The following is a 20,696-nucleotide window of genomic DNA, read 5'->3' on the forward strand; positions in this document are numbered from 1 at the left end:
TTTATCCACGTGGTTCTAGCAGCCACCGCATCAATATACGTGGAATGAAAGTGATATATTACCACGACCTAATTTCACGAAGTCGTGCGGGCACCTACCTTTCCCATCTCGGTAGGCGAACCCTGAACTCAACATTCACAAATAATAGAAAATAGCAGAAGAAGTAAAATAGTGAAAGTCTCACAATTTATAAATAAGAAAATGCGGAAGTAAATGAAGTCCGCCCCAGTATTTGGTCTGGTCATACAAGAGCATCTAACTAAAATCTATAAGTCTGGAATATCAATAATACATCAAGTCTGAATATGTCTCGGAATAGGAAATAAGACATAAATAAGAAGAATCTTCATGGCGGCGGACGTCTCGTGCTCACCCTATAGACTCTAAGAAAATCTTGGAGCGACTTTCAGCCACGAGAAACAGAAGTAGATCCAACCTGGAATTCTGCATTCATAAAGAAATGCAGCAAGTGCAGGTCAGTACAAAACCACAATACTGGTAGGTATCATCGGCCGACTAAGTATGGCTACCATAATTCAGACAATAAAGCAAGATATGCAAATAAATCAACAAGTATAAGTCAAACATAATTGGAACTAAGTACACGTCATAGCCTAAGTAGAGCATCTAAACTCAAATATGCCAAGTCTTAATATGTCCAATCTGAAACCAACATCACAAGTAAAACACCAAATCATCTCAATATAAGCCATGATGCAATGCAATACAATAATGTATGAATGTAATGCAATGCCATACAATATTGTGTACACATATACTCCGGACGGAAGTATCGACGTCTCGGTAGCACAAACCAAGGTGACTCGCGAAGTCTAAGTGCCACTCATCCCGAATCTTTGCCCAACCAAGAGACGAGACCCCGGATCTTTTCCCACGAGAGGTTCTTACCGGCACCACCTTGGGGGACCCGCGGAGTCCATGCACTCACTCAATCCACAATTCCGGAACGAACATCGGATATCAGACTCTCACGTCACACAAGTGAAAACCAATCCCAGCTCATCACAGTGTTTCATCAAGTATCAACTTACTCAATCCACGATTCCGGAATGAACATCGAATATCGGACTCTCACGTCACTCAAGTAAAATCGAGCCTAGCTTATCACAGTGTTTCATCAATTATCATCAAGGTATCGACATTGTATCATGAATGGATGAGAATGTGTGTAATGCATGTGTCAACATCAATAATCTAATCAATATCACAAATAGCAACATGGGTACGCCAACAACATATCAATGTCACAAGTACCAACATGGGTACGCCAATAATATATCAGTGTCACAAGTACTAACATGGGTACACCAACAATATCAGGAAAGACTACACAAGTCATATAGAACTCTATCCTCGTTTCAACATCAACCCGTAAGATACTACAATATCACAATCAATATGGTACAAAAGATTCCAATATCTACTAACAACACGTGGCATCAAGCCAACACAATAGAACAATCAAGTCACAACATAACGGGGTGGCTAGCCCCAATCACGTAACAGGGCCCAACCTAAGACAATATCCAACCCAACTTCATACCCGAAGGTTTACATGCTTTCTCCAATAATATCATCTAAATATATGCTTCGTTACACAAAGTCTCACCAAGGGTAAGCCTTAACCTACCTGGAAGGCCGAACAACAATATCACCAACAATCACACCTTAGCCTTTCCTTTTCTTGAGCCTTGAGATTAAGATAGTCTATTCATATTCGAAATCTAGATTAGAAATTATAAAGATCGATACCTATATTGCTATCATTCAAATTGGGTCAAAATCAACCATAGAATTTGGGGAAACGGGGCCCACAAGGGCAAAACGGGAAATTCGGTGGTAAATTATCCAATTAAACACTAGGTGATCAAAAACCATCAACTAATTGCTAAATTAACTCAAGGATTCATCCAATTTCAAAATCCAAGCAAAATCCCCAATTTTGGGTATAAACCCTAACTCTTAAATTCAAGAATTCATCACTCATAATGAAAGGTACATGATTAACAACCTTAGATACATCATAATCTAACGTAAACCCAATCAATTTCATCATTTAAAGCAACTGAGGAAGTCTAACCAATTTTATGAACTTCTCAAAAAAGACCCATTAAATCTTCTTCATGAAAAACCCCAATTTCCTACTTTAGAAATCATGGATTAAAGTTTAAACCAAGGGAATGAATCAAAGAGAAATACTTAGATTATGGTTTAGACCTTGCCCTATGGAAGAAACTTGAAGAACATCCTTGAATTCTCCCAAACCCAAACTTTCAAGATGAGAAAAACTCCAACAACATTAAAAGCCAAAAACGCTCAGCTGTTTTGCCTCGTTTCTTCTGCCAAACGGTCTTAAAACTCACTTTTGATGCCTCTAATGGATTCCTTGTGAAATTCTAGTCAAGTTAGGCTATTGAATCACTCTATTTGACCTTATAATGAAGGATATATGAAAGTTTTAATATTTGGAATAGTGCAGATTTTTAAATACGAATTCAGTGACAATTTCGTAATTAAATTGAAAAAATCTGGCAACCCGATTTTAGTAAAAATGACCATAATCCCCCTCACACGATGTCGAAACTTGATGATTTCAGTTGCTGTGGTTCCAAAATTACGATACGGATATAATGGTTCAGTTGAAACATGAATCAAAGACCGTTTGCTCAATATGGTACCCTTTATGCTCAAATCGACGTCGAAACCGAAAATAATCACTATACAACCAAAACTCATCGGAATCTAACCAAAATTTGTGGACATGTCCAAAATCATCATACAAACATATTGGAACTTTCAAAACATCGACACGGGATCATCTTGACCGAGGTCAACTCCAATTGTTACTTAACCAGTTTCTCAACCAATGACCCAAATCACACTCAAACCCTTCGGGAACTAACCAATGATACCACTAAGTCATAAATCACCCTCCGGAGCTAATGGAACTGTCGTAATTCGATTACGGGCACGTTTACCCAAAAGTCAACTTCGAGTCAAATAGTTTTCGCTTTAAGACCAAATTTTCTAAAAGTCATTCCAAAAATCCAAAACAATTCTTAGGGAACTGTGTCACCGGTCCTCGCGGATCAAAATAGTTCTAACAAGGCTGGGGGGCCAGTCGATGGGGGTAAAAACGGTAAAAACACAATAAGGACCAAACGGGTCGTTACATATAAGTGTTCATCCAAATTCCTCTCCATCTTCATCCTTTATCTTATACCGACTATAATTTGATCATATCTCCTAATCTTGCTGAGAGTGTTGCTGCAATTTTCAGTTTTTTTTTTAACTCTTCTCTCTCTCTATATATATATAGGAACTATTCAATTAGAACCAATGTGTCTATTTCATTTTCCTTTATAAATTTTCATTGCGTTTCATTACTGTAATAATAAACCAAAGAATAAAGAAAAGAGAAAAAAAATGACTGTAATGACCCGCTTGGTCGTTTTGAGCTTTTGAACTTCTTTTTATCCAAAATACCCTTCCCGTAGTTTCATCTTAGTATTTATGACTTGTGGGGATGGGTGGTGCGGTTCCCGAGGCAATCAGGTAAGTATCAGATCAAATTTAGTGAAATTGGAAGAAGTTCTTAAGATAAGAAGTGAAGAAGTTTGACCAAAGTCAACGTCAGGGGTAAATGTGTCTTTTGTAAATTTTCATCAATTCCAGTAGGTCCGGAATGTGATTTTTGACTTAGTTGGACAGTTGGTTTGGGTCCCGGGCATTCGGGTGTGATTTAGATCATTGGTTGAAAATCTAGAATTTTGAAGAATTGGAGTTGACCTGATCAACACCGGATCAAGATGACCTTTTTTTGGGAATTCCGAGTGCGCGATCAGGTTCGTAGCATATTTCATGATCAAAATGCATATATGGTTTGTGTCCTGGAGGTTCCGGGTGAGTTTCGAGTGCTAAAACGAAGTTTGGGTTGTTGTTGGTCTCTGGTGTGGTCACAGAAGTGAGAATCTAGTCGCTAATGCGATATTCCGATCACAAATGAGAAGGGCTAGTCGCAACTGCGAAGATCCCTGTGGATTAAATTTAAAACTTTGTCCAATTGGTATTTTCATCATATCTTGAGTTCTAGAGCTCCATTTGTGGTGATTTTCGCGGTGTCATTCTCATGTTTGAATGGGGGTAACTATATAATCTTTATTTTGGTATTTTCCCATAATAATTTTTGTTGGTTTTCATTTTTATCTATGTTTGGGTTGTAGAAATTAGGATTTTTGAGTCCTGACGTTAGGAAATGGTAAATCCTTGATTTGAGCCATTCATGGGTAAGTCGAATTTAAGTTCAATTTCCAGTTTTACCTTTGGCGTTCGGGTTTGGATATCTTGGGTTCATTTTGAGTTCCGGACTAAAACATGGCAATATGGGTGTTGTTAGATTCGTGTGACCTTGTAGAATACTAATATGACCATTTTAAACTTGATTTCACGATATAATTATCATTTTGACGGGATGGAGTTTTGGGTTGACTTTTAGACTCGAATCTCTTTTATGGCTTTATAGGTACCTTTGGATTCGTGTGTTAACATAGAATTCATGTTTGTTAGACTTTGATCGTTCTGAGGAGCTTCGGAAGGGGAAGGCTCAGGTTTGATTGTTCATGGCACCCGCTCGGCATCGAGGTAAGTTACATTTTACTCCTTTAAATTTTGATTGGAGTGCGTATTTAGTCTATAAATTCTGAAGGGGTATTGGGCGTGATGGGGGTCCCACCTTAGTGATTGCGATGAGCACTCGGGTGGGTACCGGTGTATATTATTGGGTAGTTAGAATGATGGGGAAAGCATGTTGAGCCTTCGGGCGTGGTTGTGGTGATAAATCCACTTAGGTTGGTATGATTGTTGTTTATGTGGGATATGATATCTATTATTCGACTTATACTTGCTTGATTGAAATGATTACCTCATCGCTTCATATATTGTGTAATTGTTAAAGAAAATGATTCCGGTTTATGAGTTGGCATATGAAAATAGCTTGATGATTCATATTCATTCTCGAAATCCATGTTGTTGTTGATATAGGATATTATGCATTTTGCACTCATTTCCCATTTATATGTTCATTTGGATCTGCTACGTTGACTAGATGATGTGAGATGGTATAAGGACCGAAAAGGTGAGCATATTGTTCTCACAGTCCAGCGGTATAGCTGGGCGGTACGGTGGTGTCTCACAGTTCGGCGATAAAGTCGGGCGATACAGTGAGTGGTCACAGTCCGAAGGAAAATGACCTCGGGCGGTATAGTGACAGCTATATAGACCTCGCGAGTCCCCATGGGTCATGACTATATGGAATGGCCTATAGCATGTGTGTCCCGGGTATTCTTTGACAAATGCATTGCATTTTATTCTCATCATTCATGTACTTCTTCATTCCTCTATGTGATATTTGCTTAACTGATTTATCTAATTTCTTGCTGGATTTCATGGAAATATGCTAAGTGGTCGTTGTTAAGGTGTTTTAATTGTATTGTCACACCTGATGCTTCCTTTAGTATTTATATGCTTTATACGTGTTCCTATCATTGTTGGCCTATGATACCTACAGGGTATTAGTGTTATACTCATACTACACTTCTGCACCCTTTTTCTGATGTGCAGATACCACTCCCTGTTCCAGCTTAGGATCTCGTGGCTGATCCCGAGGCATTGTGTTCGAGACATTCAGGGTGAGCTACATAGTTGACTCATGGCCCCTGGACATCTCTTTCTTATTTATTTCCAGTTGTTTCTATAGTCAGTTTTATTTCATCCCATTAGGCTTGTATTAGACATTTCTAGTGCTCTTTTACCATTAGACCAGGTTTTGGGTTTGTATGAGACTAAGATTACTTTCCGCACTTAATTTATTATATGACACCGTCGGATTATGTTTTAGTGAATGGTTGTTCTCTGGTTATTTATCAAATGTTTCAAGACTTTTGGAAATGGTTCGCCTACCGGTGGAATAGTGTAGGTGCCATCATGGCTCACGAATTGGGTCGTGACAATTGATCAATGTTAAACATATACTTTGTAAAGTTAAACATGTAGTTAATTTCACATTCAGGGAATAGAAAAGTGTTGTTGAAGTCGAATAATAATAATCAAAATTTTGAATAAGTACATGATGACAAAGAGGCTAGGCGATGCGGATTATATGAAGTGATGCAAGCTGATAAAAAGAGGCTCTCTTAGCACAGGTACGACTGTACGAGCAAACAAAGCTGAATCGACTAGATGGCATCTTGCTGCCACCTCAATTATTATCAAATCAACTATATCATCTTCTGAGGCCACTAATGTTTAAAACAAGCAAAGTTTCCTGTCATAGAGACTCATTGCTTCTATCTGAAACAGGTTTAACTTTTTCCTCATCTGACTTCAATTATTTTTAACAAATATCATGAAACTAACTAGAAAATTGACAGAGTTTTCCCTCAACAAATAGCACTTCGTTTGTTTATTTTGGCAAAGATGTGGCAACTCCGTGACTATCTGAGCACGTCCAAATTGGGTGAGTCTTTCTGCATTGACATGTTAACAACTGTTTTTTCATTGTTTTTTTAACAATAAGATTTCATACTTACACCCACCCCGGGTATTAATTTTTCTCTTTTACTTTGTCTACTTCAAGCTTTGGCTATTGTGTTATTTTTCTATAACTTGATTTAATTACTTGTTCTATTGTACAAATGCATGAAGAAAAACTTAGGTAGCTGATGGGTACCCTACAAATAATCAACTGTCCAGATGTGAAAAAGTAGAAGGTCACGATGACACGATGTAACTCAATAGATGTAATACCTATAGCCAAAACATCTGTCAAAAGAAGGAAAAATGTGGGTTTTCCTCATTTCACAAAGAAAATATTTGTTGGTAGTAGCTAATGCTCCTCAGATACTTGGTAGAAGTTATAAATCTTGTGCTTGGTGTAGTGTGATCTGTATTGAACGTTAAAAGTGTTGCTGTGTAATTCTTTCTTTCCAAAAATAAGTAACTAATAGTCCTTGTTAAAAGATAAGAGTTTGATTGAAAAGTTTTCAAGAATTAACAAATTGTGATGTGCAAATCTTTTTACAGTAGTTCTATATTATGTAGGAGTTTCATTCCCTGTTGCTTAGACTTCTTCAAGTTTTATCTTTAGAAGTTGAACGTGTCCTCTTTTCTATTTCCTTGGCAACTTCACTTGAATGTGTCCTTTTTTTTAACTTCACAACTTCACTTTGTCGTATGTTTATTAGTCTTGCTTCTTTGTTTATAGGTCATTTTTGAAAAATAAAAAGGCTGAGAAGGCTAAGAAGAAGACCAATTACCATACGAAAAACACATCAATGTTGGTCAATATGCAAATAGCTGATATTGCAGCACCTTAAGCATCTACTAATACGATGTTGTTATGGATGTCAAAACTATGTATTTTGGTCCAAAATGTATAGAAATAACATCTTGCAATTAGCATGTAGTGTTTATGCACTAGCTTACAATCATTGATGTTTATTACTCATATCTTTCTTTCATATCAAAATGAAGTTAAATTAAAAGATGCCAATTTTAACTTGTATAGTGTTGAGCCTGTGCTAACACAGGCAGTCTTTACCTAGTATATATACAGAAGATTGTCCTTTCATTATAATTACATATATATCTTTTCTTTCAATTTAAATTCAAATTATTTAACTCAACAAAAATATGTTTTATCTTTCAGTTGAGTTCAAATTCAAGTTTTTTTTAATCTCAATTAATATAAATTCAGAATTTTATATCTCAATTCAAGTATTTTATTAAGATCAAGATCATTATTAGTATTATCCTGAAATTTTCAAATGACTTTTTATAGATATAGATTATTGTTGTTGTTGATATCGTCGTCGTCACCACCGTTGTTGTTGTTATCTTTGTCATTGTCGTTATTTTTGTCGTCTTAGTTCGATTTTTATTTTACTTGTAAAAGATAGGATATATAGCTTTATTTTTTAAAAATATTTTATTTTTATATTCTATTTCAAGAATATAATTTAGATTTCACAAAGCATAGTTTACGTTTAACTTCGGCATATATGTATTATAACATCCACACAAATTATGTCGGACAAGGCAAAAGTTTCAACACTCAACATAATCTAAAAAAGGGCACAATTTTAGTTTTTGCAAGACATAGTTTAGTTTACGAGCTAGGAAAAAGTTCAGTTTTCGAAGATAAAAATGTTACAAAAATTATGCCTTGCGAAGTAGGTTTGAATATTTTCATTAAATAAGTAGCTGGGCAAAAATTAAAGACCACAAATATGAGGGCCAAAAATTAAAGACTACAAATATGAGGGCCAAAAATTAAAGACCAGTGAGTCTGATGGCCAATCCACGCAAAAGAAAATGTTCTACCAATCTTACTGATCGGTGCAAACCATGTTGTGGAATAAAAATTGAAATGAGAACATATAGAAGATACATTTCTTATATTAATTTATTCCACCTATTATTTCAAATCCCAACTCATATATGGAAATTGATCTCATCTTAATGTATTCTTCCATTTTGTAAGCTTCTGGAAAAGTATTGTCATTCAGATCGGGAAAATACACTTAATTTAACTTTGATCGACAGAGAGAATTAAAAAATTAACTGGATTGATTTTTGTTGTTCTGTTATGAACCAACTCCAGCCCAATGTCACACGACCCATTACTGGGCCGAGAAGTAGCAATAGAATTGGAAGGCCTTACAAAGGTTGATTTGAGACTCAGGCCCAATTAACAACGGATTAAAAGGAATATGGCTTAGAAGAATTGTTTATGCAATTATGATTATGCTTAGGCAACTCGGTATCTCTCAACCCCTTTCTCTGAGTTCTGCTTCTCATCCCTTCTTCTAGTTATTTCTCTTCTATGATTCTGTAATTCCTCTTTAGTAATTTGGTTATTAATTCAATAATAATCAGTGTCCTATTGTTGTGAGTGTTTTTTTTATTTGGAGGTTGTTACATGTTCACTCTTCCAATTATTCCACAACTGACGGCCAAAAGAGGATGAATCTAGGTCACGGCTGGTGAGTAAATGATAAAAACGAGACCATTGAATAGAAGCCTTGAGAATGAAGATTAATTAGCTTATATCAGGGGAGCTTATATCAGAGGCAGAGCCAGGTAGCACTCAAGGGTTCATCCGAATCACCTTCGGCGAAAAATTATACTACTTATACATGGTTAAAATAAATTTTTATGTATATATAATAGGTGTTGAACCTCCGTTGGCTTCTTCGTATGTTTACTTCTTTATATTTTGAATCTCCTTAGTAAAAATCCTAGCTCCGCCACTAGCTCATATTACTCCCTCCATTTCAAAATAAGTGGTGTTTTTAGCTTAGGACACCCCTTACGAAAACTACTCATTCCTGAAAAGTAAGATGTAATTACTCTTAATAAATTTCTTGAAAAAAATGTAGCTCTTTAGTAGTTTCTTGGCTATATAAAATTTTCTTTATTTAAATAAAGTTAAAATTGGAAGAAGATCATTAATGTCTTCTTGATGATGTGGAACACCATTTATTTTAAAATAAAATAAAAAGACAAAAACACTAGTACTTATTTTAAGATGGATGGAGTAATAGTTAATTTAGAGACGTGAGAGGATGGATATGGTCAATTATGGTGTCTATTCTTAACACGAACCTCCTAATTTTAATCGGTGACCTCTCTTGGAAAAAAGATTGTCTTCCACTAATTAATAAAGTAATACCAGTTTTTTAGACCCTACAATTTTGATTTGGCTTATTAACAATTCTTGTGATGCTGTTCAACTGATTGACAAGAATGTGGTCTTTGGCCCATCCACATAGAACAACGTTATTTAACTTGAAGGGTGGAGTGAAAATTGAAATGAGAAGACATATAAAAGATACATTTCTTATATGGATTGATTTGACATAAATATCAAATGCACATTTTATTCATATATTACACACCTATTATTTCAAACCAACTCATCTATGGAAATTGATCTCCTCATTTTAAGAGCGAATGGCATTAATGATCATCCAATTATAGCAAATTCTTCACTAAAGTCATTGAATGTAATGAAAGTGAAAAAAATATTTCTTTTGTCAAAGTGAAAATAAGGTTTTAGATGTTTTCCAAATTTCAAATTCAACTTCAAGTTGTATTTGCAATTCTCATGGCCAAACGCCGATTTTCAACTAAAGTGAAAAAAATTCCGGTAAAAAGTGAAATTCTCATGACCAGACGACGGGTCCTTACCTCTTTTACGACTATGCTAGAATCTCTTTTTTTTAACTTTCTTTGTAATAATATTTTAACCTAATTATTATTAATATAAAAGTTATGATTTGACTAATTTATCCTTTATGATATTTCTTTTGCTTAATTAATTTTGTCGACATCCTAATTTTCTCAAAAACAATTATTTCAATCTCCATTATTGTTCATGTGACATATATATCTACTTTTGTTTTTTCTTGATATATCTTGATTCAATTATTAATAATGTGATTCTTTTTTGATTTTCTAAATTAGAAATTTCACGTACAACTGTCTACTGAATGCGTGAATATCGCAATTTATTAAGTAGAGAACCAGATGTGGGTGCAAAGCATTAGCTACAATTCTGGAACTCAACAGAAAAAAAAATATTCAACATATTTTTATATGTATAAACGATGCAATAGCGTTAAGTTATCCTGAGATACAAATCAATTATATGTCTTAACTCTTAATTAACTTCTAACCAGTCGAGAAACCACAATTTCTTAAAAAGTATTATGAAACTACACATTTTATCTCCTTAACAATAAACAATCAATAAAAATTTCATGTCTAAATATAAAGTTATATTCAAGTAGCAAGATAGTAAAAATCTAATAATTTTGAGTGATATAGAACTAAGACATGAAGACCAACAGAAAGTGAAGATATAAATTTCGGTTGTCTCGCTATTTTCAAAAGGATGTTCAAATAATATTCATTCTCGCGATGTTCTCAATTAATAATTATACAATACTAGGGGTGTACAAAGTAAACCGACAAACCGCACCAAACCGATAAACCGAGTCAAATCGAGAAAAAAACCCGACTAATGGTTTGGTTTGACTTGGTTTGGTGTTGGAAAAAAAAAACCCGACCATAATTGGTTTGGTTTGGTTTTAACTAAAAAAAGTCAAACCGAACCAAATCAACCCGACATTACATGTATTCAATTTTTAAAATATTTTATACATAAAAATATTTATTTGTAAAGTAATTTATAAATATTTCTTAAATTTTTTCGTAATTTTTTATCTATTATCATATTATTCAAGCTTGAACTTAGAATTTTGAATGTCAATAAGTTTTATATCCTATGGATGTTAGTAACTCAAATAAAGTCCAAACCAAAACCAACTCAACACTAATCCTAACAAAAGAAATTTAATTTACCACTAGGAATGACAATAATGTTGGATATCTATTCTTTAGCTTTGCATAATTGATTTACGGGGTAAAAATACATAACTTAAGTTTTTTACTTTGTCATGTAAGTAATACTTATTTTAGCATGACTTAGTATTTTTAGATTATGATCATTTTCTTTTATGGCTTGTTAATTAGCAATATTTATTTTAACCGATTTGCATTAGCTTTTGTTGAATATTTTAATACAATGTCATCACTCTTCTCACATTTTGTGTTATTTTCTTAAGAAACACCTTAATTATATAATTGTATCTTACTAGAACTAAAGAAATATTTGAAGTAAAAGTTATATGTTTTGTATCAAGACTATTCCGAAAACAAACCCTGAAAAACCCGAGAAAACCAAACAACCCGAAAAACCCGAGAAAACCCGAGATTGAAAAACCCGAATTTTATTGGTTTGGTTTGGTGTATAAATTTTAAAACCCGACGCAATTGGTTTGGTTTGGTGTTTAAAAAACCCTAACCAACCCGGTCCATGTACACCCCTATACAATACTATGGCTCATTATCTGAATTACTCTGCATCTTCCTAGTTCTAGTGATGAATTGAACCTTTATTATTCAATTTGTTAAAAAATTTGAGAGTCAGTTGTACTAATTAGAGAATTTGACACATGATTTTGATAGGAACTGTTATGCGAGCCTTGAGCGTTAGACGAATTTAGGGCGCACAATCAGACACTTGAGGCATAAGGCTCATAGAACTAAGCCCACACATAAGTCTCAATGCGTTTTACAAGTTCCCCGCCTAGAAACGAGCCCCAAATGAATCTCAAAAAAATCTTTTAAAACAGAGAATTCGACTTTGATAGATATAGAGAATTAAAAAAATTAACTAGATTGATTTTTGTTGTTTACCCTTCGCTTTATTCTATAGCTGACTGCTAAAAGACGATGAATGTAGGTCACGGCTGATGAAAATGGTATAAATGAAAGCAGTGAATAGGAGCCGTTAGCCAAGGGGAAGAAAACAAGCAACTTACATTATTAATACGTAATTTAGAAATGTGAGTGGATGAATATGGTAGTCCATTATGGTGTCTATTCTAAACCCAAATCCCGTCATTTTAATCAGTGGCCCCTCTTTCTTTCTCTCTCTCTCTTTTTTTTTTTTTTTTCTTTTTTTAGAAAAAAAAAAGATACTAATCTGTTCTAACCTTTAATTAATTAGATTAGTGCCTTTCTTGTCCTTCGGTTGATAAATTTTCATGATTTAGGAAATGTTTAACTTAAAGATGGAATACAAGTACGCAGATAATTTACTCTTAATTACTCTTTACGTAAAGGATGAGCGTCTCAACAGATAAAGCACCAAAATAATTGAGACTTTAAATTTACTTGCTCCCTATACATAATTAATTTTCGCGATATGGAAAATAACTGCAATCACAAAATAAATATGAATCGACATAGTTTTATTGATGAACAATGTGAGTACAATTCTGTTTGTTCTCTTGATTTTCTCCGTGATTCGAGCGCTGAAGCAGCGTGTTTCTCGAACTAGGATGATGCGAACCTCCTCGGGATTTATTATCTCCATGAAAGGATTTTGTAGATCTCCTTGAAGTATTTGATGTTACACCTCAAAAATTTTGCGTCATTTGCGTCGTAAGTAAAATAACGTGAACTCGGAGAGGTCATGGAGCCCTTATAAGGTTAAGGAATACTTTTAATAAGTGCTAAGCAAGTGTCTAAAGATTTCGGGATCAAGTGAAATGAAGGAAATAAGTTTGTCAAAATTTTGGAAAAACTTGGCAGGATTTTGGACAGAAATTTTGATCCAACTTGAGAGAAGCATATCTCCTAGAATAGAAGGAGTTACGGAACTCATAACCTATGTAACTTAAAGTTCAGAAAGTCTCCTTTCCAATACAACTGACAGATTGCAAATCTGAGATACGAGTCCTATTATACGGTCCGTATAATATTATACGACTGGAAATACTAATCGTTTTTTTAGACGACCAACTTATACGAACCATATAATACAAAATCGGTGGAAATTTTCAGAATTTAAGTATGATGACCCCTCTTCATTTTAAACATTTTAGACATAACCCCAAGCTCAAGAAAGCTCTAGAAGCCTCTCCAAAACATATTCAAACAATTTTCCAAGCCAAGAGCAAAGATCAAATTGAGGATTAAGGTGCTTAGGGTTTCAAAGTGAGGTTTAAACTTATCTTTTCTTCTTGTAAAAGATTGGGAAGGTATTTTAAGGTGGAGTAACCTTGGAATTGAAGTGTTCTTGCATTTTGATGTAAGATTTCATCTTAGTTTCATGTTTATGAGTTTGTTTGGTAATTATGTTAAGATTTGAGGAGAATAAATTGGAGGAAAAGTTCAAATATGCATTTGATGATATTTTGAGTTGTAAATTAACTTGAGCTATAATTATTAGCATGTTTTGAGCATAATCTTGTTATGAGGACAATAATGGTGTTTTATTGTGGTTTTGGGAGTTGTTTTGAGGATTGGAGGAAGTAGATGATATAGGGGAAATGGTGTCCGAATTCTCGTAACCCGACTTATCCTTCGATATACAACTCATCTAAGTTGATGTATGAACATAATGGAGATATGATTAAGGATATGTTTTTCAATATAGGTTCAGGTGAAGGGAAAGCATCGGAATAAAGGATCCTTTTGACTGGTGGCTTGACGAATAAGGTATGTAAGGTGTTTGTTTCCCTCTTTATTTGGCACGAATCCAACTAGGATATGAGCATGAGCGTTCCATAACAAATTCACTCCATTCCCATGCTTTGTATTTCAAGTTTTAATGCCTTAATTAATTGATTGATTCTTGAAATATTATCATGTTTATCATCATTAAGTTATTTCTTTGGATTCGATATGAATTCCATAATTTATTTGGAGGTTACCGACCTTATGTCACTCCGAAAGACCCAATGTCAGTTTATTGACTTCCCATGCATTGCATATATATGTATGTATTACACTATTTTACTACACCGCGCCGCGCTATAGTCGACCGGGCAGGCACGAAGATATGCACACCACTGCAGTGGGTAGGTTATGATGTTACCCCGGATGCGGGATGATGATGATCACACCGAGCCTAAATGGCCGCGCAGGATACTATATATATGTATGTATAAAAATGATTTTTATCATGCATTGCATCTCGTAGGATTTTTAGATGTCCAGGTTTCTGCTATCCTTATTTATGCTATATTATGTCTTACTTATGTCATTACTTCCCTGCCTTACATACTCAGTATTTTTATCCGTACTGATGTCCCATTGCACGGGGCGCTGCATTTCGTGTTGCAGGTCCTAACAAATTTATTGGAGAGCAACAACAGTAGGACTCCCAACTTCAGCGATGTCAGCAAGTGCCACTACTCCGGACTTGCTATCTTTTGGTACATTTATGTTAGCATGATATATGTCCACATGTACACTCTTAGAGGCTCATAGACATAGTGTGGTATGTAGATATTATGTTTGGCCTTGTCGGCCTTGTTTTAGTTTTGATATTCTCCTGATAGCCTTGTCGGCTCGCATGTTGGATTATTGCATATTTCTGTATTTGGGCCTTTTCTGCGTGCAGGTGTTCATCGAGTCATATTATATAATAATCATGGTAACTGTTACGTTAGGTGGATTCCGGCCTATGGGTCGGAGCCCGTCATTCCGCTCGTTGGGGTGTGACATTTGATTATCAAGAAGAGCGCCACATCTTGATCTCAGCTTTGTGAATATTCCATAGTTTATGGAATTTTCGAGATCTCTTTTTGATGGGAATATATGTCCCTTTATATAGATGTGAGCTAGGGTTTATGGTAGAGTAACCTCCAAAAAACCCTAGCGGACCTTAGAGTTTGAAGACATATTGGACTCGTCTGTAGAGTCTTATCTAGAATCGAGTAAAATTTACGTGTCTACACTCCCGCTATCTCAATTTATGTGATACTTTTCGCCTCCCGAGATTCAAACTGCATGAACTTTGATCAACATTTTAAGATGTATTCTTTCACCAAATTGATATGAGAAAAGTTGCAACTTATAGTACTTTTCATATAGTTTCAAATATATAAATTTTAATCTGAAAATATTGAGTTAATATAATCCAATTTAGCTTCAAAATTTTGTCAAATTGACTTTCGAAAAACGAAAAGTATCATATAAATTGGGACGGAGGGAGTATTACTTTCTCCCAATTTGTGTGATGATTTTACTGAGCATGGAATTTGATAAAAAAACCAAAAACTTTTAAAATTTGTGATTTAAAATAAGACATAAATATTTGTATGATTATAAATTATTTTACTTATTATAAATTAACATTTTAAAATTAAAATAATTACTAAATATAAGAAAAAATATTTTTTTTACTGACTAAAAAGAAAAAGTGTCACATAAATTAGGAGCGAGAAAGAAGTTGGATATTGAAATTTTTTACAATGGTAGAGGCACAACATGGTTGTGTGAGGCTCCATTCTAATTTTGACACTTGGATAGTGGGGTCCATTTACACACTTTATATTGCACTCACCACCCACCATCTCAGTCCCCCTCTTCCGCTCACCCCTCTTCCTCTTTCGTTTTCTTTTTCTTATATTATTCAATCATGACCTAGCGCAATTCTACACAAATTGGAAATGAGAAAAGCAAAAGAAAAACTAATATTTTTTTGGTAACTAAAGAAAAGAGAGCAAATGGAGGAGTTGAACATACAAGGAAAATAAACGAGACTGATGCGGCAAAGCATAATTTAATTTATTTTATTTTGATCATTCTCAAAGTTTCTGGAAATATGTAACCATAGCTAAATATTAAAGAAAATACTAAAAATAGAGTTTATTTGGTTTAGCTTAATTTAAGCAATTTTTAGGAACAAGTACTTAAAATATGTTTTAAGTGCTTAAGTTGAATTTATAAATAAATATATAAAAATGTTGAAGCTGAATTAAACGGTTGATGTATTTGATAAAAAAAAAAGAAAAAAAAACTAATAGACATCTTTTTTCTGTTTAAATAACTGAAACATTCTTAAAATAAATGGATATAAATACCGGAGCTAAAAATAAGCAGTTGATGTTTTTTATTAAAAAGAATTACTGATAACCATTTTTTCTTTTAAATAAACAAACGCCTTTAAAACTGTTAATATTAAAATTAATATTAAAAATAAGCTTATTATTCAACATTCTTAACAATATTTTTTTTAGGCTAATCTCATAGTTGTTTCTTTGTACAAATGAGTTTGAATTCATGATTATTTTTTTTACAAATGAGTTTAAGGTGTAAAATTCATTAGTTTATTAGAGATAAAGAAATTTTTGATGAAAAACTAAGCAAAGTACTTAAAATTATTTATAAAATTTAATATATTGTATATTTATAATTACAAAAACTGTGTATATTATTTTATCAGTTTGTTTCGATTTTTTCTTTGATTTGTTTATAATAAAACCGAACCAAATATTATCGGTATTTTAAAATTTAAAATTTAAAATCAAACCAAACCAAATAACTATCGGTTTGTTTGAATTTTCGGTCTTGATCGATTTTTAACCAAACCGTGAACACCCCTATACTTTAGGATATAAATTGATTAGATAAGATTTTTTTTAATAAATATAGATTATTTATTTAAATAGCATGTAATAATTAATAACATGATCAAAAAAGTATTTTTCTTCGTAACTACAGATCCTAAGGTAACAAGTAGATTTTCTTTTTCTTTTCTGTTTTTGTTTTATTTTTTACGCCAATCCTATAAAATAAAATAGCGGCTTTGTGCCGTAAATTTTAAAGAAATAATTGAGCTAAAGTTCCAATTTTTTAATTGTATTTGGGAGTTGGATATTGGATAGAGAAGAGAACAAAAAGAAAAAGAAAGAAGAAGAGGGGTGGGCGGAAGAGGGGGACTGGGGTGGTAAGTGGTGAGCGTCATGTAAAGTATGTAAATGGACCCACTATCCAAGTGTCAAAAATAGAATGGGAGCGTCATACAACTATTGGTTGTGCCTCTACCGTAAAATTTTCGTTGGATATCACAAAAAGGCACATCCCAAAAGGGGCTATGCGTCCATCAATAGCCTATCAGTAGTAGTAGCTTCACTAACGAATTTTGACTAAATAATTAATGGTGTACTCTCCCCGTCCTTATTTAAGTGTTTTAATTTGATTATAAAATTTAAAAAATAAAGAGAATTTTAATTTGACTATCAGTAGTAATTTTATGATTATAAACTTAACATATATTTGAATTATCAACTAACTAGATATAAAAAGAGATATTATTTTTTTAATAGATGAAAAAAATAAAATAACATAATTAAATTGGGACGGAGAAGTAATAACTTTTGTCAACGTAACTTGTCAATACCAAACCGAAAGCAGCTCCCAAATCTTTTTTTTTTTTTTTTTTTTGTGGTACTATAAGGAATTGGAACTTGGTCAGAATTCCAACCAAAGAAACAGTCCTTTCCTAATAAACCGACATGTAGCACCTTCTTCGCATCCATAACGAACTCCCACAATTCCCACAAATATTTCTCTATAAATAACATCCAAACCTTTGCCACTTTAACACATCCAGTGAAGAAAAAATAACCTCCCACAGAAGATTAATTACTGCTAATCCATTATGGCTAACAGCAGATTTGCTCGTCCAATTTTTGACAACCCCTTTCTTAAGATTGAAGAAAAAAAAGGTGACACAGTAAAACGTAACTCTGAATCCCTTAGACAAGCCAATTGTGATCCCAAAGGCACTTCGTTAGTCGTAACCAGGGACGTAGATCTCGACACCAGTAAAAATACCTGGCTTCGACTTTACGTGCCTAGACGACTAACAAAAGCTACTAATCCTAAGAAATTACCGCTCATTGTGTACTATCATGGTGGCGGCTTTGTTTATTTCCATGCCAATACGTTTATTTTCGACGTTTTTTGTCAAGCACTAGCTGAAAGAGTTGGTGCTATGGTAATATCACTCGAATATCGTCTTGCCCCTGAAAATCGCCTTCCTGCAGCTTATGATGATGCCATGGATGGGTTACAATGGATTAAGTCCACTAAGGATGAATGGGTCAGTAACTATGCTGATTTGAAAAACGTTTTTCTCTGTGGAACTAGCTCTGGAGGCAATTTGGCTTACAATGCAGGTAGATCTTACTAACGTCTATCTCTCCTTGAACTTAGTAGGCGTTTGGCCATAGATTCAATATATTTTTCACTTTATTTGAAATTTATAAAAGTGGGAATTGAAAATGAAGTTATGTTTGGTAATACTTTTTACAAAGAAAAGATGAGAGCAGTTTATTTGGAATTTATAAAGATGGAGTTGGAAAACAAGTTTGGAGACTTTTCCAAATTTGGAATCCCACTCCAATTTTATAACCAAACAATGAATTTGGAAAAAGTGAAAAATTAATCCAGAAGAAAGTCAATAATTTTCATAGCCAAACGGCTTCTTAGTTTTGTCGAAATTTACATAATTTTCAACATTTTGATTTTGTAAGTTTGGGTTTGGTTTGCAATTCGAGATTACTATAAGATGGATTTAATAGATAATGAAGAAGCTAAAGATATTCAACATCTATTATATATACATAGAATTTAAATTTTGAAACTATATGTACAGTATAATTTTCTAGCGAATGGGTCCAGATGAACCCCTAGCTCTGCCCCTGCTAGCGGATTAGCTATTTTGATCCATTTTAACCGAATAAGTTCAACCTGTTGGTTCAAGTCAACAAGCTAGTTATAATTCAACCTGCTTAAACTTGAGTGAATAGGATGAATTACTAAAAGATGGATTGATTTTGCCACCTCTATACGCAGGTCTACGTGCCGCAGCTATAGCTAAAGAGCTAGAGCCTTTGAAGATTAAAGGGTTGATTTTGCATCATCCATATTTCAGTGGGAAAAACAGGACAGAATCAGAAGAAAAGCTGAAAGATGATCAACTACTTCCACTTCATGCTATTGACAAGATGTTTGACTTGTGTTTGCCAAAAGGCGTTGATCATGATCATGAATATTGTAACCCTTGTGCTAATGGAGGGTCAAAACATTTAGATGATATAAAGGAATTAGGATGGAAGGTTTTGGTTAGTGGTGCATCTGAAGATCCTTTAGTTGATGCTGCTCGTAATTGTGTTAGGTTGATGGAAGAGAAAGGTATAAGAGTATTCAAGTTCTTTAGAGATGGTTACCATGCTATGGAAGTGTTTGATCAATCAATGGCCCAGGCTTTATATGATGCTACCAAGGATTTCTTATATGCTGCTACTAGAATTTAAATTATAATAGTAATATCTATGTTGTGTTTGTTTCATTTCATTCTGGTGCAGGTGAGTTTAATTTCTTTGTTCAAATAAGAGAGCGCTGTACTCCATATAGTGTATGGAAGTTTAATAAGTTGTTCTACTTTTCTGATGAATTAAGATGAGTATTTTTTTTTTGTTTTTGCTCGTTTGTTTTGTATAGGGGTAAGACCAGCGGGGCAGGGAGAGCAAAACAATTCCCTTTCGAGTTTAACTTTTATGTAACGAGTAAACTATCATTGGTAAGTTCAATTCGGTAACGTATAAAATAAAGTGTATATACAATAGTTTTAAAAATACAATGATGTGAAATCTTTCGGTAATACTTTCCTGTATTGGGCTAAATTGGTATAACACAACTGGACCAGTATCATGATGACACAGGCAAGGGACATGACTCATGTATGAGTCAGCATGTAGCTTTCCCGGAGGAAGCTCTTTAATTGTGGAGGCGTATCCGGTTGCAGAAGACCATTGGAATAGCTCTGGAAGAGAGACCAACAGTCTACCATTACGAATTAGGTTCTACGCCTTTCATGGGACGTTAATAGGCTTTATTGTCCTCTTTATTACTTAACATTATTAAGGCATTAATTCTCATTATTAGCAAGGACACGATTCATGGAACGTGTACCCCAAATCTCATGTATAAATAGGACTTATCGTTCCATTATAAAGGACACGAAATCCAAGAGGAATACACAACATAGAATACACACTTGCCTCATTTTAAACTCTTTTTAATTAATTCTCGAGTTCACCGAGGTTCTAATTGCAAGCTTGACCGGAGTCATAGGCATCAAGCCTTGTCAAAGCCCAGGCTATTCTTAACTTTATTTCGTTTATATTTCATTTATACTACTTATAATTATGTATTACACTGTCTTGCTGGTCATTTTGATCCACGTG

General features: G+C 34.0%; 1 protein-coding gene across 1 annotated transcript; it reads left to right on the top strand.

The window, feature by feature from the left end:
- The first annotated feature begins 17,922 nt into the window (after positions 1-17,922).
- LOC132639036 (probable carboxylesterase 120) lies at positions 17,923-19,903 on the top strand. The gene is made up of 2 exons (XM_060355610.1): positions 17,923-18,623; positions 19,303-19,903. Exons 1-2 carry the CDS (start codon positions 18,104-18,106, stop codon positions 19,761-19,763), a joined length of 981 nt encoding a protein of 326 aa, XP_060211593.1. The 5' UTR covers positions 17,923-18,103; the 3' UTR covers positions 19,764-19,903.
- The last annotated feature ends 793 nt before the right edge of the window (positions 19,904-20,696 follow it).

This window comes from Lycium barbarum, chromosome 1 (genome assembly GCF_019175385.1).
Source record: "Lycium barbarum isolate Lr01 chromosome 1, ASM1917538v2, whole genome shotgun sequence".
NCBI classification, from domain to species: Eukaryota; Viridiplantae; Streptophyta; class Magnoliopsida; order Solanales; family Solanaceae; genus Lycium; species Lycium barbarum.

What these genes read in the sequence shown, in the direction of transcription:
- LOC132639036 (XM_060355610.1), top strand. Translation starts at nt 18,104, where the DNA reads ATGGCTAACAGCAGATTTGCTCGTCCAATTTTTGACAACCCCTTTCTT. An exon ending in CAATTTGGCTTACAATGCAG is followed by an intron (nt 18,624 to 19,302) that starts GTAGATCTTACT and finishes CTCTATACGCAG; the next exon opens with GTCTACGTGCCGCAGCTATA.